The following is a 17,741-nucleotide window of genomic DNA, read 5'->3' as shown; positions in this document are numbered from 1 at the left end:
GAATTCCCCCCCCCTTCTCTCTCTCTCTCTCTCTCTCTCAGAATGTGAGGAGTACTATTTCCTGCACGAGGGCAGATGTTTGGACAAGTGCCCCACAGGCTACTCTGCAAACTCGCGAAAGTGCTCGCCTTGTCATGAGGACTGCACAGACTGCGACGGCCCCAATGAAGACAACTGCTTATCCTGCAGCTACCCCATGGCTGTCCTGTACAGGGGAGCGTGTCTCTACACCTGTCCTCCCAATACGTACAAGGACGGGACCGAGTGCATGGGTACTTACAGTTTTACAAACTTAGAAAATACAAACCAATGTGGCTGGTTTTAATTTCAACGTAATATGCATCAGTAAGGCATGGTACACACACTCACAAAGATAAAGACCTCATAATGCTTAAAAAAACAATTACCAGTATATAGTTCTAACTGAAATTATGGACCAAATGAAGTAGTTCTCCTGTACCAAGGCCAAAAAGTTTCAAACATGCAGTCTGGAATTTTGAGACCACTCAACACTTTAGTGACCTAGAAATTCATCGGGCCGGTTCATAATTTGTTGTAATTACATGAGTTGTGTTGAGTATGTATACGAAACCACACAAGCAGCGACTGCTGCTGTACAAACAAGAGTTAGACGTTGCATAACCAGATGCTGCACAGATGTTGGACAGCTCACTCTTATAGACCCGGGCTGCTCGTGCTTACACAAAAACGGCTTTGGGCACCACAGATCCACACTTCCCCCGAATTTTTCCCATGATTTTAAAATCATCCCCCCCCCCAAAGAGCCTACACCAGTGTTTTGTCTGAGCGGGACCGATGTTTGTGTTTCCGTCTGATCTTGGCGGTACAGGCTTGCGTTTTCGACCGGATTCGGACCACACGCCAGTTCTTTTTGCGCTCTGATGGTGGGCACACTGCGATTATCCATCCCTCTTCCTGTCTTCCCGCCATGCCCGGCCGCACCATCACGTCAGCGCACAATAACGCACTCCTCTGTGTACACTGAAATGCACGAGGAGAGAGTAATTACACACAGCTAGGAATAGGTGGCGTGAGCCCTGGGCCCATACAAGCTCTATATTCAAAACAAAGGTTCATATGGTCACAAGACGGATGAAATGGTAGATGGATGAATACGTTTTTTTTTTTTTTTTAAGTGGGGGGCCCAACCGTGTCAGGAATCCCGTGCAATCTCTGTTACAGAAAACGACTGCAATTTATACGTCTAACTTGAGATGTAAGAATGTCTGCAAGTCTGCAGGGGCCTCGTAAATAAATAGTGTATTATTCTCTCTTCCTTACACCCAAAGACAAGTGAAGAAATTGTTGGTGCACTATGATGTGAAGGATTCATGTTTGTTTTCATATAAACTATATTGCCATAGCATAACTGCTTAGAAAGTCTTTCACTGGTAAACTGCAGGGTTTTTCCCATATGTTTTTAAAGCCGAGATTTCCCCAACACTAGGGATGGTGACGTGACTCTAGATGATGTATATTTAGCCGATTATATAGAGTAAACTGAAATAAAGGATTCATGGTACCCTTTACCCTGAATGTCAGACTCCAGCTTTCAGCTGTGAACATGGTGAGTGTTAGGACACCACGCCACAGTGTGGTGAAGGTCCAGGATCTTCTGGCTGTGGAGCTGAGTGGAGCTAAGCTTGCACTCGGGCTACTATAAAAGAATGACTGGCCTGGATGAAAGCTGGCATGGGGGCGCTAACCAGATGTATCCGTCTCCTAGCCTGTGATTGGTCCTGCCTGACGTGTTCTGGGCCGGGGCCCGCCTCGTGCCTGAGCTTTGGGCCCGGTGCCAAGATGGACACCAGAGGACGCTTCCGGTCTACCAGCAGCTGCCCTCCGGGCACGTTCTTCAGCGAACGGGGCAACTGCCGGCCATGCCAGCCCGGCTGCCTCCTGTGTGAGGGACCGGTCCAGTGCCTACACTGCGGCTCCGCCCACTTCCTGCTCAGTGAGTCCTCCCTCCCACGCCCTGCTGACACCGGTGCCAGTTTGAACGTTAAACAGCAGTCATGACCAGCTTAAGAGATTCGCCCTCACATTCCTGGTGTGTGTATAATACATGTGTATTATAGCTGGAAGCTAAATATTTAAGGTGGACTTTATGGCCTTCCCTCCAAACAGATCAAACGTGTGTGGCCACCTGCCCAGACGGTTACTACGGCGATGAGGACGGGCGCGAGTGTACCAGGTGTTCGGCGACCTGTGCCACGTGCAGCAGCCGTCACAGTACCGACTGCCTCACCTGTGAAGCTGGCCGCTTCGAGAACGAAGGCAGATGTGTGGAGGACTGTCCCTCCAGGTGCAGGATGTCTACCTCCTCCCCCCACGGGGGGACACTGTCTTTGCCTCTCTCGTCTCGCGCGTCTTCCGGTGGAGTGCTTGGTAGCCAGAGCCAAAACTAAGGGGACATGTTTTGGACTTAAGTTAGTAGGATGACCTTTCAGGGAGAGAATCTAAATTTGCCCGATTCCGCAAAGTCATCATGACCAGCCTTTATGTGATGCCACCACTAGAGGGCAGTACATAGTCAAATAACGGGTACGTCTCACCTCAAGGGCATCAACTAAGTATATTGGACAAATGGTGGAAAGACCTAACAGTATGTACTTAAACATACAGGAAGACTTGTCAGACCAGTCCACCGCAGGTTTGACTTGTGAGTTTAGATTGCGCAACCACATTCACAACCCTCAGCATGTAGGAAGGACAAAACGAACCTCTTTTTTAGACATGGCCCCACTAGTGAAATAAAGGGCATGCCAGTGTTTTCTTCCGGTATGCTGAAACTTATCTTCTGTGCAGAACATTCTGTGCCAAAAGTTGCAAGACCTTGGAGATGCGGAAATGTCAGCTAAACCATTTCAAACAAAGGCGCCTGTGCACCTGCTGTGTGATAGAGAGGGGTCTCCTCACTGACGGGCCCAGAAGGCCCAGAGTCCCACAATTGTTCTCTTTGTGCTGTGTGCTTTCAGGCTGTGAAGAGTCGCCTTCAGAAAGGCACCTCACGTCTCCCTCAAGCCCCTAGCTGAATGTTCAAAACGTATACACTGTTTATATCCTAACATAAAACGTCCAAACCTGTTATTGAAAAAGCCACTACATATCAGCACTTGCCAAACCGACGTGATATTTTGCTGGTGACAAAAGTCCTTCATGTGGCTGTAATTGAATATCCAGGGCAGTATTGCCGTGCCCGATACTTCAGGTTCCAAAATTAAAACGAATAGTGAAGCCATCTGTATTGTAAACTAGAGAGAAACAGCAGGGGTTATACGAGGATGTCCTGGAGGATACAAGCCATATAGGTTTATCATGATCATGAATCTGTCAGATTTAGGAAGTCATGTGTTGCGTCGTGTTCTGTAAGACGGACCAGGACATGTAGGAGCAAGAATTCTTAAAGGGCTTGTACGCAGAGTCTTTTAAGAGACGCTTGTCTCCAGTGTTCCCCTTTATTTTGTCTTGGTGCTGCTATACAGATAAAGGTTTGAAGCCAGTAATTTCCCATTTGGAAGATTTGAGCAGACTTTGAGTTGAAACCAGACATCCCCTATAAAAATGAATGCTACTACTTGTCAGAAAAGTTACAACAGAGGTCACACTAGTTACGGGTATATGTACGTTGTTCTCTCAGGTTCTACGGCAACGTCACCATGGGAACCTGCGAGCGCTGTGACCAGTCCTGTACGGAATGTTCAGGTGGTAGCAACAAGCACTGCCTGGCATGTGGAGAGGGCTACTTCCTGTCCAAACAGGAAGGGACCTGTGTGCACACCTGCCCCCCCCACTTCTTCCCCGACCAGAATAATGTGTGCCAGCACTGCCACCCGCAATGCAAAACTTGCAAAGGTCAGTTGCAGCACCGTAACATCTGCCTTTAAGACACTCGAGTTGAAATGAGACAAACGTAACCCCAAAGAACAGCCCGCAGTGTACTGACGAAGAAAAGCCCGCAGCGTACTGACGGAGAATGCCATAACCGTATCCAATGAATGAATGAATGAATGAATGAATTGTTTAACTTGTATAGCGCCTTTCTAGAACCCAAGGTCGCTTTACAGTTTTTTAATACAGATACAACTCTTACACACCCAATCACACACCGGCGAGAAGCGGCAGCCAATTGCGCACAGCGTACTCTCTACCGGGATCCACAGCTCCCTGGGGGACTGAATGGGGTGCAGGAAGAGGAGAGAGGACAGACCCTAGTGGCAGAGCACCATCCACCACTGGGCATACAAGCACACACACATTCATGCACACACACTCCGACAACTGCTTTTTAATGGACATGAAGAGACAGACACACAGGCTGTGTTCGAAATAGTCTACTACATACTACTGGCATACTGATCGAGCCCAAATCAGTATGCCGTATGCAGTATGTGACCAAAATGAAAATTTCCAGTATGCGAAACATACCCGGATGACCTACTACTTCCGCAAAATATTCCAGTACGCGAACAGAGCTATCTTCGTGGTGTACTGCATCCCATCATGCAACGCTACGTTCACGTGACCCCTAGTGTGCTTTGCTTTTGTCGCATACTGGAAACTGTACTGCATACTACTACGAGGACCAGTATGCAGTATCCAGTATATATTGAGTCCAGTATCCAGTATGTAGTAGTCTATTTCGAACACAGCCACCGTCAGGGAGAATTTGTCAGGGAATCAGGGAATGCCAATTTACCTAATCTCCATGTTTTTGGACTGTGGGAGGAAACCGGAGACCCTGGAGGAAACCCACGCAGACACGGGGAGAACGTGGAAACTCCACTCAGATAGGGACTTGAACCCAAGACCCCAGTGCTGAGAGGCAAACGTGCTAACCACCAAGCCACCGTGTTGCCCAATCACCCTTACTGTAGCTGCGGCTTGACCCGTTCTTCTTTTAGGCTTCTGACCTCTATCCATCTAATTTCTAGCATCAGGATCAGTGTCCTGCACGTCCTGCTTCCAGGGCTTCAAACTCATAGGAAGCATATGCTCGTCTTTGTGTATAGCTGGAATGTACACCACCACCACCACGGTAATCCAATATTAACATTAGCAGCAAAGGTTTCTGGGTCTTCTAACACTTACAGTTCTGGCCAAGACGATATATACTGTATACAAAAGATGAAGTGTTCTTTGTTTAATGTCCTCTTGTCATGTCCAGAGTTCAGCAGATACGTGCACAGCATGTGACCCATCCTGTTTTGAGTGTAAAGGACCAGGGCCCTACAACTGCATTGGTTGTCATGCTCTAGAGCGCCTCTCTGAGGATGGGAGGTGTTTGAGCTGCTGTGGTAAGGACAAACCCATGGACTCTTCCCCACTGCCTTGGGAGTGCTGCGACTGCCACAATGGTAAAGATTTTGTTCACTGTTTTAAAAAAAACGTTTAGTGTTCACTTTAAATCGTATCTGTATGAAAAGCCAATCTTCCAAATTTATTAGAATCTTAAGTATTAATGCTGTTTAGACAATGAAATTTTTTTTGTCCTTAGTGCATGTTGTCATTCACCTAACAGGTCAAAGGTCGTGTATGTTTGGTAGGGGTGGGAATTGTTTACTATCTCACGATTCGATTCGATTCCGATTTTGGGGGCCACAATTCAATTCAAAAATCGATTTTCGATTCAAAACGATTTTCGATTCAAAAAACGATTTGATTTATAAAAATGTCTGCTTCAGTCTATAAAATCTGCATGATCTACTACAGTCTGCTTTGCAAGACAGAACGACAAATACAGAAAATTAAGTGTCTTTCACATTTAATTAACAAAAATTAAGTGCTTTGGTAAAATAAAATGGTTTTTGTTGTTACCAAAATTCTTGAGCTTCATTTTGCGAGCTGTCAGGGCTGGCTCGGATGCAGTTCCCCCAGCCGCCGCTAGGGGCACCAGAGTCAGTCCCAGACTAAACCGGCGTTCTCAGCCAGTCTCTGCTTTCTCTGTGAATGCTTATCGTTTAATGGTGTCTCGCCACCTCTCTCTGTTATGCTTTCTCTTTACTTATTCGAGTATCTCATGCGTCGCTTTCTGACCCATCTCAAGTTTTCCCAATCCTGTATGTCTTTCTATCCGTTTTGCCTTTATTTTTGGGAACGGTTTTATTTTGCTGCAGCATTTTTTGTCAGTTACTTCTGCTGTTGTCCTTGGTTTCGTTTTCGCGTTGCATTTATCCGCGCTGTTTTTTAGTTACTGTTGTTGTTTTGTTTCTTCCTCCCGTCTCACTACGGTTGAGTGTTATTTTTCACGCGTTGTATTTTCCGCATTGGGTTTTTGTTTCTATTTACTCCGTGCCCTCACGGTTTTGCTTTCTATTCTCTTGCCCGTTGAGTCTTCCGTGTTGTTTTGTTTGTTCGTTCTGGGTCGCTGTGCGCGTTTCCCTCTCGCTAATACATTTGACGAGTGTCAAACGTCTTGATCTTGCGAGCCAGCACTTGGGTCCATCCTTGGGCGCACGAGTGTGTCCCAGAACATGCTGCGTAAAGTCTCGCGTAATTTTGTAATTACGTAACGCGAGACTTCACCACGACTTAGAATCGATTTTGGGACATTTAAAATCGATTCTGAATCGTAGTAAATGAGAATCGATTTTTGATATATGAATCGATTTTTTGGCACACCTCTAATGTTTGGGGTTGATTATGATCTGCTGATCTGAGTCTTAGAACTGTGACTGGAACTAGGACTTGAGTTTAAGGATCCAGTGAGCAGGGCCTCAGAATGCTAATTAGTAAATGAAATGGAAATGCCCCAATCAGACTCATACATTGAATGGGATCGTGCAAAATGGTCCCCATATCATCTGAACACATTGTCTACCACGTGTGCAGTTTGGGAGAAGCATGTGTTCTAGGGAAATGGAAGGTGTTGGGCTGGATGTCCATAAGCGTGCCTGTGTGCTCCCTCACAGGTTCGTTAGATGAATGCATCCTCGCGGTCAACTACAAGTTCCGCAGCCGAGAGGAGTTGCCCACCGGCAGCTCCTCCATCGCCATTGCCCTGGCAATATTCTTCTTGCTGGGATTAGGTTTGGGGGTGTTTCTCATCTTGCACTGTCGCCCGAAGCTCCGCCCCTTGTTCCTGATCAAATCCAAAGGGTACGCGAAACTGGACAAAGAGCCCGCCTTCACCACCGCTACGCTCAGAGACAGCATCCAGGTGGAGTACTGCGACAAGGATGAAGGTGATGATGACGAGGAGGAGGATGAGATTGTGTACATGGGGAAGGATGGGACTTTGTATCGGAAATTTAAGTACGGCCGTTTGGAACAGGAAGAGGAGGATGTGGACCTGGAACACGACTACTCCATCCATCCTTTCCAGTGAAGACACTGGCGCTCACAAATCTGCAGTAGCGTTTACGCTGTTTTGTTATTACGAGTGTTTTAAGAAATAAAGGGAAGAACAAAGAATAACAAGGGGATGATAAAAAGATTTCTGTTTTGGAATTATTTGTGAACCATGGGTGGTAAAGTATGTACCATCAATGCCTTTTTACTACTATTGTATGTCGATATCACGATATATGGACGTTATTGGTAATAGTTTCAGTATGTATTGTGACATCTTGAGCTATGATATGTTGGCTCAAACATTTTCCATAAATATTTTTTTCACTGAAGAGCAAAGTTATTTTTGACCCACCCAAACAATCAGAAGGAACCTAGAAATCATTATTTCGTACAAATTGTGGCATAAGATATTGAGATCAATGCTTTAATACTAAGTGTGAATGAGTGTGTGATCTATGAATACACTGTACTGTAAACAAATAAAAGGAATAAGTTTTTTTTTTCATTTTAATACTAATGCCATTAATTAGAACAGCATACCAAAGAAATAAACTTTACATAAAAGCAGTACAGCATCTTAAAGTGCACTCCATAATTAATATGCTGAGAAAACAAGATGTACTTGATTTCAAATGTAATTAAATATATGTATACAGTTATATTTATGTATTCACACTTTGTGCCTCCTGAACACACTATGGGGTAACTGAGCATAGGTATATACATACTTGCACTGCTGATAAAGGACCTCAAATATCTGGTTTGTCTGGCAACTATACTTCACTGCAACTCTCATACGTGTGTGTGTGTAACAAAATGCCAAGAAATCTACTAGTATTGTGAAGACATTATAGGTCCCTCTGCAGAACATGCAGTAACACAAACAATCTGGCAAGATGCAAGTTACAGGCAAGGACAAGCTGGAGTTTGAAACCTTTAATAAGAGGACAGCGCACGCAGCTGACCATACACACCATCAGCCCAGATCCCCAGAACTGCAGAACACATTTTAGAAGAAGCATTTGTGCTTCAAAAATGTACACAGAGCTTAAATGACCTTTCATGGTACCATTCCATGTTTTTAAACACGTCATGGCGCGAGTGTGTTGCCTATAACGACGTTACTGGCAGCACAGTTGCCGGGGTGACGACCAACCTGGGTCATTAGCTCTATGGCGACCAGGCTAGCACCAGCTAATGGGACTCATCCTGGTCCTGGTTGTTTTTGTCAGGAGAGACTCATCTTCACAGCCTCCATTTTTGGGCTAAAGCATCATGATCCCGTACTGTCAGATCATGCACTAACCTTAGCATAAAGGCTGCTAGCAAGACCAGTAATCTAATTTATACTATTTGACCACTGCTAATGCTATTATGATTAGACTAAAGGCCAGACCGAGCTGGCCTTTATTCATGTGATCTTTTTTATATTTAAGGCACTGTACTGGACATACAGCAGACTACATAAATACTACATGAGCACATCGGAATGCCGTCCCGAGGACACGTGCACGCGTGAACTAAAACAGTTCCATGCCCGCATGTCACGCAGAGCAGAGCCATAAATGTGAGCATGGCGCACACGTGCACAACACAGGATCAGGTACAACATGCCTCAGTTTGGATCAGAAACCAGCAGTACAGCACACTTTGAACACACATTACAGTGACGAGAAAAAATCAAAACAAAAACATACTACTGAAGTGACCGATTCCTGGGTAACATTCAAACCTGAACGATTTGAGGTCATGATCTACTAAAAAACAAACAAACAAAAAAAATAAACAAATCGCAAAGAAGTAATTGTGTTTGGAAAGAATAACAATAGCAGACCCCCCCCCCCAATACATTTTTTGGGATTTGTGTGCAGTTCATATTTGTACCTGGGGGATGTTTGCAAATAATCAAATGCTTGCCTGTATATTTTTATTACAAAAGGTAAAATATATTATGTTGAAATTCTGCATGAAATTCTTACAGGTAAACAAATGAAAAACTATAGGTCAATCACATTAAGAATTGTATAAGGGAGAAAAATAATTTAATGGGGAATGACTCATCTATCTATAAAACACTCAAAATATAAGACCATCACAATTCATTCATATTGATATATTCATGAACTGCTGTAAAATTTTATTTAAGCAATCTTTAACTGTTGTCTCTTTAGAACATCCACTTAGCATTGCCTTAGCACTTAGCGCCCTCTTAGCACTGCCTGTTGTGTCATGGTAAAGTTTCAGTTTTTGATATGCCGGCCTTGCAACTCAATTTGAGTTTAGATAGCACAATAAACTGTAGCTAATTTATCTCCAAATGAAGGTTCTCCATTTCTCAAATGCTAAACAAAGCATTCACCCAGTTACTGTGACGAGAGAAGACTCCCCAGACAACCAAAGGCTGTGTGAGACTGCAAAGTTTGACATACTTATTTTACGCCGCGTGACAGAGACGTTACGCTCTGCAGCCTAAACTAGTTTTAACAGGGGGTGTGCAGTCCTTCCTAAGTCCTTCCAACAGTGGTTGGAGGTTCTGTCTTTTGTCTGAGGAACCTTTGCTCATGTGAGGATTTTACTGTCTGAGATGAGCTTCATAAACTTCATCATTTAACAGGAAACCAACATTCCTTCTTTAAAACACAGTGTAACTGCATTCTTTGTGCGTAACCTTCTACAAATCTTCTAGAAAGAATGACTGTAGAAATAATTGGGAGGAGAAAGGTCACTCTCAGTGCCAGCACCATTCAAGAGCGCCAAAGGAAAGAATGTGTAAACTCATTTGATAAAATGCTCTAGTAAAAAAAAAAAAAAGCTTAATGCATACATTTTACAGTAGCTTTACCCCAAGAAAATGGAAGATGGAGGTTGGGACAGGAAAGGCAAGTGGTGGGTTCAGAGGTCAATGACCGTTCATGATCTGATTGCTTGTTGTGGATAAGGAGGCCCTGAAAAAGTTGTCCTCTTTCAGCTTCAAGTGCTCAGGTAGGTCCAGATTCCTCTGTGCTTCTTCAATGTCACTACGGATCGCTGTTATTAATTCATCTGTGAAATGAAGAACACACAGATTACATGAGCTGTGTCAGCAGGCTGCCTCCTTCTGTTGTGTTTCTCTGCCACCCACCATGTGGTCCACATTTTTCGCTTTTCCACACACCTCCCATCATGTCTGAACCAAGCTGTTAAGAACGCCCAGTAACGGGTGAACTGGGGGCAGCCGAGTTTGAGCATAAATGTGGACTGTGTGGTGGAAGTTGATGCCAGAGTTGATACACCCAGGTTTAGTGCATGTGTGTGAAATTATATGGACATGTGAAATTTGCTTAGACTTTAAATTTCTATTTGAATGGATACATGAAATCACCAAATATGATTGTGTGTATGTACATAACTCAGGGTACAAATATAAATAGTGTTTTGAGTCTTACCGAGTGAACTGAATCCTCTCTCTGGGCGAATGTAGCCCACCAAAACTACACTTAGCATCTGGCCATAGAAATCTTCTTTAAATTTGTGTATCAAATGGGTTTCCTACCATGAAAAGATGCACCATAGGGGAAAAAAAGCATTAATATTTTTTTAAGTCATATTAAAGAAAATGAACACTGAATTCACAGAATTATTAGTCAGATAATATCCATTACAATTTTCATGTTGATGATTTTTCATCACCTATCTTAAACCAGTTCTAGCACTCTAACAAATATTAATAACAACCAACCATAAAAATAGAAACATTACAAATATTCTATGAAGCATATATAAATTCAGAGTGCCTCAATTACCATTGATTTCTTGGTATTTTTGTAGTATGGGTTCCAGCCAATACTCATCACCATTTTGTGGACTGCTCCATTGCCTACACATCCCCAGCCATAGTAAATGCCAGTGTTCAGGTCAGCAGGGAGACTGTCTACAACAGACTCTTGGAAGTTTGCTGTAATGGTTAATAAGGGTAGCGGTGAATCTTCTGCCTGAACGAACCCACACCCCATGACCTGAGTGTGGTCTGAGCTTGGTGTACCATCCTTAACATCATAGCTCAATTATTTTAGCAGTCAACCACAGCGAAAAAATTAAAACTATAAAGTAAACAATTATAATGTTCACCAGCTAGACTACTGTTGCAGTAGGAAGAGGATCAAAACAGTTAATAATTTAAGCACCTTGCAAGTTAGCTAAATATAAGGACAATGTAATTAGCAGCATCACCTCGCCACTGCATTTCAAAGGACAATAAATAAATGATTCATTTTTCAGTAATGGTATAACTAATTGCGCAAGACCTTTAACATTTAAACATTATATTAGTAGGCCAGCTTGTGACCTGACAAGTATCCGTATTTACGGTTTACCTGTTGGGATACCGAGGTCTTTGCTTCCCCTACCAAATCCTCGAATTACCAGTCCCCGGCAAAAATAAGGCAAACTCCTCATGTCCTCTGGCAGCTGAAGGACTGTCCACGATTATCACAGGGACAGGACAGGACAGACCAGGCCAGTCGCTAGCGACGTAGAGTCAACTCCTCCACCGACAGCGTGAGCTGTGGGGAAATGTAACGTTAGTGATGACCCTGGAGATGTTTCTAGAGCTTACCGGGCGACACGACAGCGTGAAAAGAGTGATGAATAAGCAAATAATATTAAAAATGACGTCCTGTGTGAAAACTCAAAAACCACTGTTAAGCTGGATTTGAAGTAAATTAATGATGGGCCGATACACTGTTTCGAAATATGCTAAGTTATACAGTGAAGAGTGCCGGGAAAGACCTTTGCCTTATAAAAACCCCGTCGTCTACGTATTTCCTCTTTTCAAAAAGTACAAAATAAAAGCCAAATAGAAGCAAGATAAAAGCACGATAACTCGTTTCTGAATGTATGCGATATACATAAATAAACATTCGATAAATACTACTACTACTACTACTACTACTACTACTAATAATAATAATAATAATAATAATAATGAGAAGAAGAAGAAGAAGACAAAGACATTTGAGTTTAATTGTTAGTATTACAAGGACATAAAAATGACAATATCCAAATGTAAAATGTCAGAATACATTTTCCTTACACCTGAGCATCTTCAAAAGAAGCTTTGCAAGCGGTTTACAACTGAGGCATAATTAGCTGTAAATTACAAACTGGTCAATTTTCACATCTTCTTTATTAATTCAGACAGAGAAAAAACTTGAACAAATGAATAAATAGGGATAGAAAACCTAATGAGCATAGCAAACATTTGAGAAGGCTCTGTTTAGCCCAAGATTACATAGGAAAAGTGATCTTAATTCATTTGAAATAAGATATATTGGGTCACCGATGTCCTGATGGAAGTGGTCTCTTCCACAGTGATATTGCCATCTGCAGGGCATGAGGGATTACTGATTGATGAATGTGGAAATTATATAAATCATACACTATGGCCTTTGCAGTTACCAGATCCCAACTCAGTTGGATGCTTGTGGAAGATTTTGGACTTACAATTTACTTACAATTTGTTAAATGCACTTTTCACCACTATCATAATATACCAATTACACCATAGTTGTGGAGACTTGTAGAATGTATGCTAAGGTTCTGTAGCAGTGGGTTGGTGTGCTGGTGTAGCCCAAAATCTTACTAAAATACTATTTTTTTGTTTTTTGTATTAATTTGTCACCTGTCTATATTTTCTTGTAGATTGTTAAATCATTGAGATCACAGTTTTACAATGAGCATCACAATTGTTCTGATTAAGTCATTGAATCGAACATGTTATGTTTCAGCTTGTGTTTAATCAGAGGAACACACAACACTATTTAATAAGATTTCTGCATCATACTTTCAAAACACACAACCAAACAATTACAAAGTATGCTTAGGATGACAATAGCCTGTTTAGACCAGTAGAGGACGTCATTATACTATTAAAAGAAAATGCTGCCTTGGTAAATTTAACAAGTTGTAGTTAAAAGCTGCCAAGCATTTGTTTGAAATCCTGTTAAACCTGAAATACAGAAAGTTCCATATGCATTACATGTCAAACCTGCTCTGCGGCCTATCACGGTATACAAATGTTCAGAGACACCAGTCAGCACTGTTAGAAAAATAACCATAATCACTTTAAATTTATGACATTACCATAACAAACATCTTGGGAGTAACATGCACTGGGCTGCTCTTTATGGACGATGAAGTGAATTAAACTCTAGGTGGAAAGTGAACGAAGATTCTAGGAAGATGGAAGGATTAACAACAAACTTCCTTCTTCTACAGTGAACAATGCACCTGTCAATTGATAACTTTTACATGGATGGTATAAATGATGACGTGCTTTGCAATTCCAAAGAAAGAGACTGCACCTGCATGTTCCACCTGCATGCTCTCAGAAAGCCCTGCCTCATTCCACACTGAACTATGGGTAAGGCAAAACTACCCACACACCTTTCACGTGCCCTTCAGGAAAAAGAAGAAAAGTAAAACCATATAAAGAGACCAGTCAGGTCCTGCGAGCACACTGTCAATGACACCTGTCTACAATTAGGACAAGAGGCTTTTTGTGATGGTATGTACATTTTTTTTATTGAACTTGTGTGTTTAAATTTGTAGTGTTCAGAGTGAAGGTTAAATTAGACTAAACTAGTTTCTGTATGTCAGTAAACTAAGATTTAAAAACAAAACTCAAAGCTCATTTTAGACAAACTTAATATTATAAACTTAGACTTAGACCAGTCAAAGTAAATACGATTAAAAGTACAATAGGTAATAATTAAAACGACACAACATTTGGTATGTTATTCTGTAGTGAGCTCGCTCAACTGTTTACTCAACAACTAGAATGCTATTGTGCCAAGAAACATTTTCAGAATAATTTAGTTGTGGGGTTGACTATGTAAAATGTGTATTACATTATTACATTATTACATTTTACTAAATGTTTATTAATACACAGACACTTAACTAATGACAGATTGATTACATAAGATTGACGAAATTGACTACATAAGATAAAAATACACATTTAAATTGCTTTCAGATAGACATAAAGATGTACAAATAATATTAACTTAAGAGTTCTGTATATGCTAATATAGATTTGTAGCTCTTAGACTACGTTGGTGAGAAAAGATCTGTTTTTCACATAACACAATATTATCCCTCCACTAGAGACATTTCCGATGGGCAAGGTGAGAATAAAACAGAGAAAATTTCGGAGGGTGCTGCTTGCTGGATCCTTGATGTGTGTGTTCATGCTCACACTTTCACTGGTCCTACATGAAGAAGCCCAGGTTGACTACAGCTGGCTGGAGTTCAGAGAGGGCGAAACTCCAGAAGATGTGTGCCAATGTAACAAAGTCCTACAGGGTGACCAGGAAGAGATCGAACGTGCCAAGGTGCTGACCATCACGAAGACCTTCAAGAACCAAACGCACGTTTCCGATAAGAGCTATGTCGAGCAGACGAGGGACTGCGAGGTGTTCCGCAGCACTCGTAAGTACCTCCCCTTCCCACTGAGCGAGGAGGAAGAAGCATTCCCGCTAGCCTATGCAATTGTCGTCCACCACAAGGTGCAGAACTTTGAGCGCCTTCTGAGATCCATATACGCCCCTCAGAACTTCTACTGCATCCATGTGGACAAAAAGGCCCCCGAATCCATCATGACAGCAATCACCTCCATTGTCTCCTGCTTTAACAATGTCTTCATAGCCAGCCGGCTTGAAGCGGTGGTCTATGCTAGCTGGACTCGTGTGCAAGCTGACATCAACTGCATGAGGGACCTCTACCAGATCAGCAGTCGCTGGAAGTACTTTATCAACCTGTGTGGGCAGGACTTCCCAATCAAAACCAACTTAGAGATTGTGCGGGCCCTGAAGGCACTGGGTGGTGGCAACAGCCTGGAGACTGAGGTTATGCCGAATCATAAGCGGAGCAGATTTCAAAAAAGCCACATCATCAAAGACGGTGCAATTCGGGGGACCGATAAGAACAAAGATCCACCACCTTTAGGAATAAAGATTTTCTCAGGTGGCGCATACATAGTTGTAAGTCACGACTTTGTGCGCTTTGTACTAAAGGACCCCAAAGCTCAGACACTGATTTCATGGTCAAATGACACCTTCAGCCCTGATGAGTTCCTCTGGGCTACGCTACAGCGAATGCCCGAGGTTCCTGGCTACCTCCGTGCCAACCAGAAATACGACATCACAGACATTTCCACCATCTCCCGGTTAATTAAGTGGTCTTACCATGAAGGGGCCTCAGACGCAGTTTACCCGCCCTGTCAAGGCACACATGTCAGGGCTGTGTGTGTGTACGGGGCAGGAGACCTGCAGTGGATGTTAGAGCAGCGGCACTTGTTTGCTAATAAGTTTGACACAGACTTCGACCCCATTGCCATTAGATGCTTAGAGAAGTATCTCAGACACAGGGCCTTAGTCAAGCAACACTAACTGAAATTACATTTATATAAAAAATTGTATTAGTGTAGAAATATGTTCACACTAGTTAGTGTAGACGATCCACTTTTGAGTAGCTGAAGAGGAAGCAATACTTCTGAATGTGAGCTAAGCTCAGCTGAATGTGTGTCATATTATTGTATGAACCTTTTCCCAGGATAAGGACAAATGTCTGTGCAGTCTCTGTGCAGGGGTATTCTCACTGGCTGTGGTTTAAACATAGCAGAAGTGAATGTGGGTTGGATAACTGGGTGGTCTCAGTGGCTGTGGTTTAAACACAGCAGAAATGAAGCAGGTAATGCATGCTTAATGATGCAGAAAAATATTTAAGCACTGATGCACTAAAGAGGTTAATGTAATACACACACACATACACACATACACACACACACACACACACACACACACACACACACACACACCCCTTTACATCCAGTTAGTTCGACGTGTGTGTACTCACCTTCAAGTGAGAACAAAACTGTGATGGTAGTCTCTTGCCATCTGTTTTGCTCTGTTATGCTAATACTCGACAACATTTGACACAGAACAACCTCAGCCAGTCAGTACATTTGCATCTTTAATGAAATTTGTAACATTGCTGCCGTTTGTGTCATATACTTGCTCAGTACTTCATGTTAGTATAATACATCATGTCAAGTATTTTGTCTGGTTTAACAGATCAAAATAATGATTTATTTAAAGAACCTTTAGTTTCTCACAAGTCCAGTTGTCAATGGCTTCACGGTTATTTGGACACTGTGTGTGTGTGTCACAGAAGGCAGAGGTGCCTAATTTGCCTGTCAAAATTAGCCTTGCCCTACATTAATTGTGTTACCTAATTCTAATCATGGGTAAAAAAAAAAGTTGCCTGTAAAAGAATGAGGTGAATAGAGAGAGAACACTGTAGTTTCTGATGCCTTTGTGATAAATCATGTAACAGAACGGGATCATCAACCAGTCATCTCGGTTATTTCCTCCTTCTTTAGACATGTTTCTTAACGATTCTGTTTCTCAGGTCATACCACAATGAGGTTTGGCTCTTATTTCATAATAAACATTTCATTGTGACTCAAGAAGTCAACGTAGACCTACAGGATTCATGATACTGAAGTCCAAAGGAATACTTCTCTATTAAGCAATGGAGTAGCAAAACTTTCCTGGTTTGTGTATGAATAAGTTGTTTTCAACTTATAACTTACACAGTAAACCAATGAATGTAGGATTTTTTTTTATTAGGCTGGAGATAGCCATTAGAGTTGGTTCTTAGTTCTAGTGTAAGTGTACACGTTGTCCTCATGCTGTGTGAAGAGAGATGTCTGATGAAGAAGCACACGTGTCAGTGCACAGACAGGGGTAGAGAGAGACCCACGCTCTGATTAATGCTCCCTAAATTAACTGTTTACTCTACAGACTCCCAACATTCTCAGATTATGATAATTTTGTGACAGACAGAGAGATTGATGCCTGAGATCATGTTTTAATTAATGACTTTGTTTGTCTCCAGAGGGAGTTTTTTTTCTCCATTTTCACTGTTTTTTTATAACACTTTTTCACTTTCTCTGTTGAAGATCAACTGCTATGTAATGGGACCCCTGTGTGTGTTTAGAAGGGAAAAGAAAACGTATCTACAGCAATTAATTTATGCTTGAAAGGGAATGGTGCAAGTGGCAATGTTTGCTTTTAGGTTTTATGCAAGGATGAATATGAGTTTATTGAGTTCTGTGAAATTACAAGAAATGACTTTGTTGCCAGTTTAATTGCTAATTTTCTTTGTGTGCAAAGCATAATGGTTGAGATGTCTTATTTATATGTGTTTGGAGTTTAGAATTTCTTGTCATAAGTAATCTTGTGTTAAACAAAGTTAATTTTGCTAAATAAACTTTAAATGTAAAGGCCTGAAGAGTGCTGTCAAGTTTAGTAAAGTATCACTAACATAGTGTCAAACCTTGGCCTGAGGTGGTAGGAACACACCTTGACAGAACATTACGCTGG

The 17,741-nt window shown here is 42.1% G+C and overlaps 3 protein-coding genes across 4 annotated transcripts in view; 2 read left to right on the top strand and 1 right to left on the bottom strand.

Moving 5' to 3' along the window:
* Positions 1–7,943, top strand: part of pcsk5b (proprotein convertase subtilisin/kexin type 5b) — a 40,183-nt gene extending 32,240 nt beyond the window's left edge. Inside the window, exons 31-37 of one of the 2 annotated variants that reach the window (XM_076989086.1) lie at positions 42–272; positions 1,748–1,975; positions 2,149–2,326; positions 3,662–3,876; positions 4,956–5,059; positions 5,189–5,378; positions 6,933–7,943. In XM_076989086.1, the coding sequence (XP_076845201.1) occupies positions 42–272; positions 1,748–1,975; positions 2,149–2,326; positions 3,662–3,876; positions 4,956–5,059; positions 5,189–5,378; positions 6,933–7,348 (1,562 nt within the window). In that variant the 3' untranslated portion in view covers positions 7,349–7,943. Of the gene's footprint in view, positions 1–41; positions 273–1,747; positions 1,976–2,148; positions 2,327–3,661; positions 3,877–4,955; positions 5,060–5,188; positions 5,379–6,932 lie in introns of those variants that run through there. The other variant, XM_076989087.1, reaches the window with a different exon arrangement.
* A 292-nt stretch (positions 7,944–8,235) lies between these two features.
* Positions 8,236–12,102, bottom strand: rfk (riboflavin kinase). The gene is made up of 4 exons (XM_076989092.1): positions 11,667–12,102; positions 11,097–11,248; positions 10,740–10,842; positions 8,236–10,356 (listed from the first exon to the last, which is right to left on the bottom strand). Exons 1-4 carry the CDS (start codon positions 11,746–11,748, stop codon positions 10,214–10,216), a joined length of 480 nt encoding a protein of 159 aa, XP_076845207.1. The 5' UTR covers positions 11,749–12,102; the 3' UTR covers positions 8,236–10,213.
* Positions 12,103–13,709: 1,607 nt separating this feature from the next.
* On the top strand, positions 13,710–17,644 carry LOC143490377 (beta-1,3-galactosyl-O-glycosyl-glycoprotein beta-1,6-N-acetylglucosaminyltransferase-like). Its single transcript, XM_076989091.1, has 2 exons — positions 13,710–13,858; positions 14,463–17,644. Exons 1-2 carry the CDS (start codon positions 13,856–13,858, stop codon positions 15,741–15,743), a joined length of 1,284 nt encoding a protein of 427 aa, XP_076845206.1. The 5' UTR covers positions 13,710–13,855; the 3' UTR covers positions 15,744–17,644.
* The last annotated feature ends 97 nt before the right edge of the window (positions 17,645–17,741 follow it).

The sequence above is a fragment of the Brachyhypopomus gauderio genome, unplaced genomic scaffold (assembly GCF_052324685.1).
Source record: "Brachyhypopomus gauderio isolate BG-103 unplaced genomic scaffold, BGAUD_0.2 sc65, whole genome shotgun sequence".
Classification (NCBI taxonomy): Eukaryota; Metazoa; Chordata; class Actinopteri; order Gymnotiformes; family Hypopomidae; genus Brachyhypopomus; species Brachyhypopomus gauderio.
The sequence above is the reverse complement of the archived record's forward strand: the minus strand, read 5'-3'. Positions and strand labels throughout refer to the sequence as shown.

Bases quoted from the DNA above. Each gene is read 5' to 3' on its own strand.
- rfk (XM_076989092.1), bottom strand. From the start codon at position 11,748: ATGAGGAGTTTGCCTTATTTTTGCCGGGGACTGGTAATTCGAGGATTT. The intron at 11,249-11,666 runs GTAAACCGTAAA...TAACCATTACAG, and splicing joins AGACCTCGGTATCCCAACAG to CAAACTTCCAAGAGTCTGTT. The intron at 10,843-11,096 runs GTAATTGAGGCA...TTTTCATGGTAG, and splicing joins AAAATACCAAGAAATCAATG to GAAACCCATTTGATACACAA.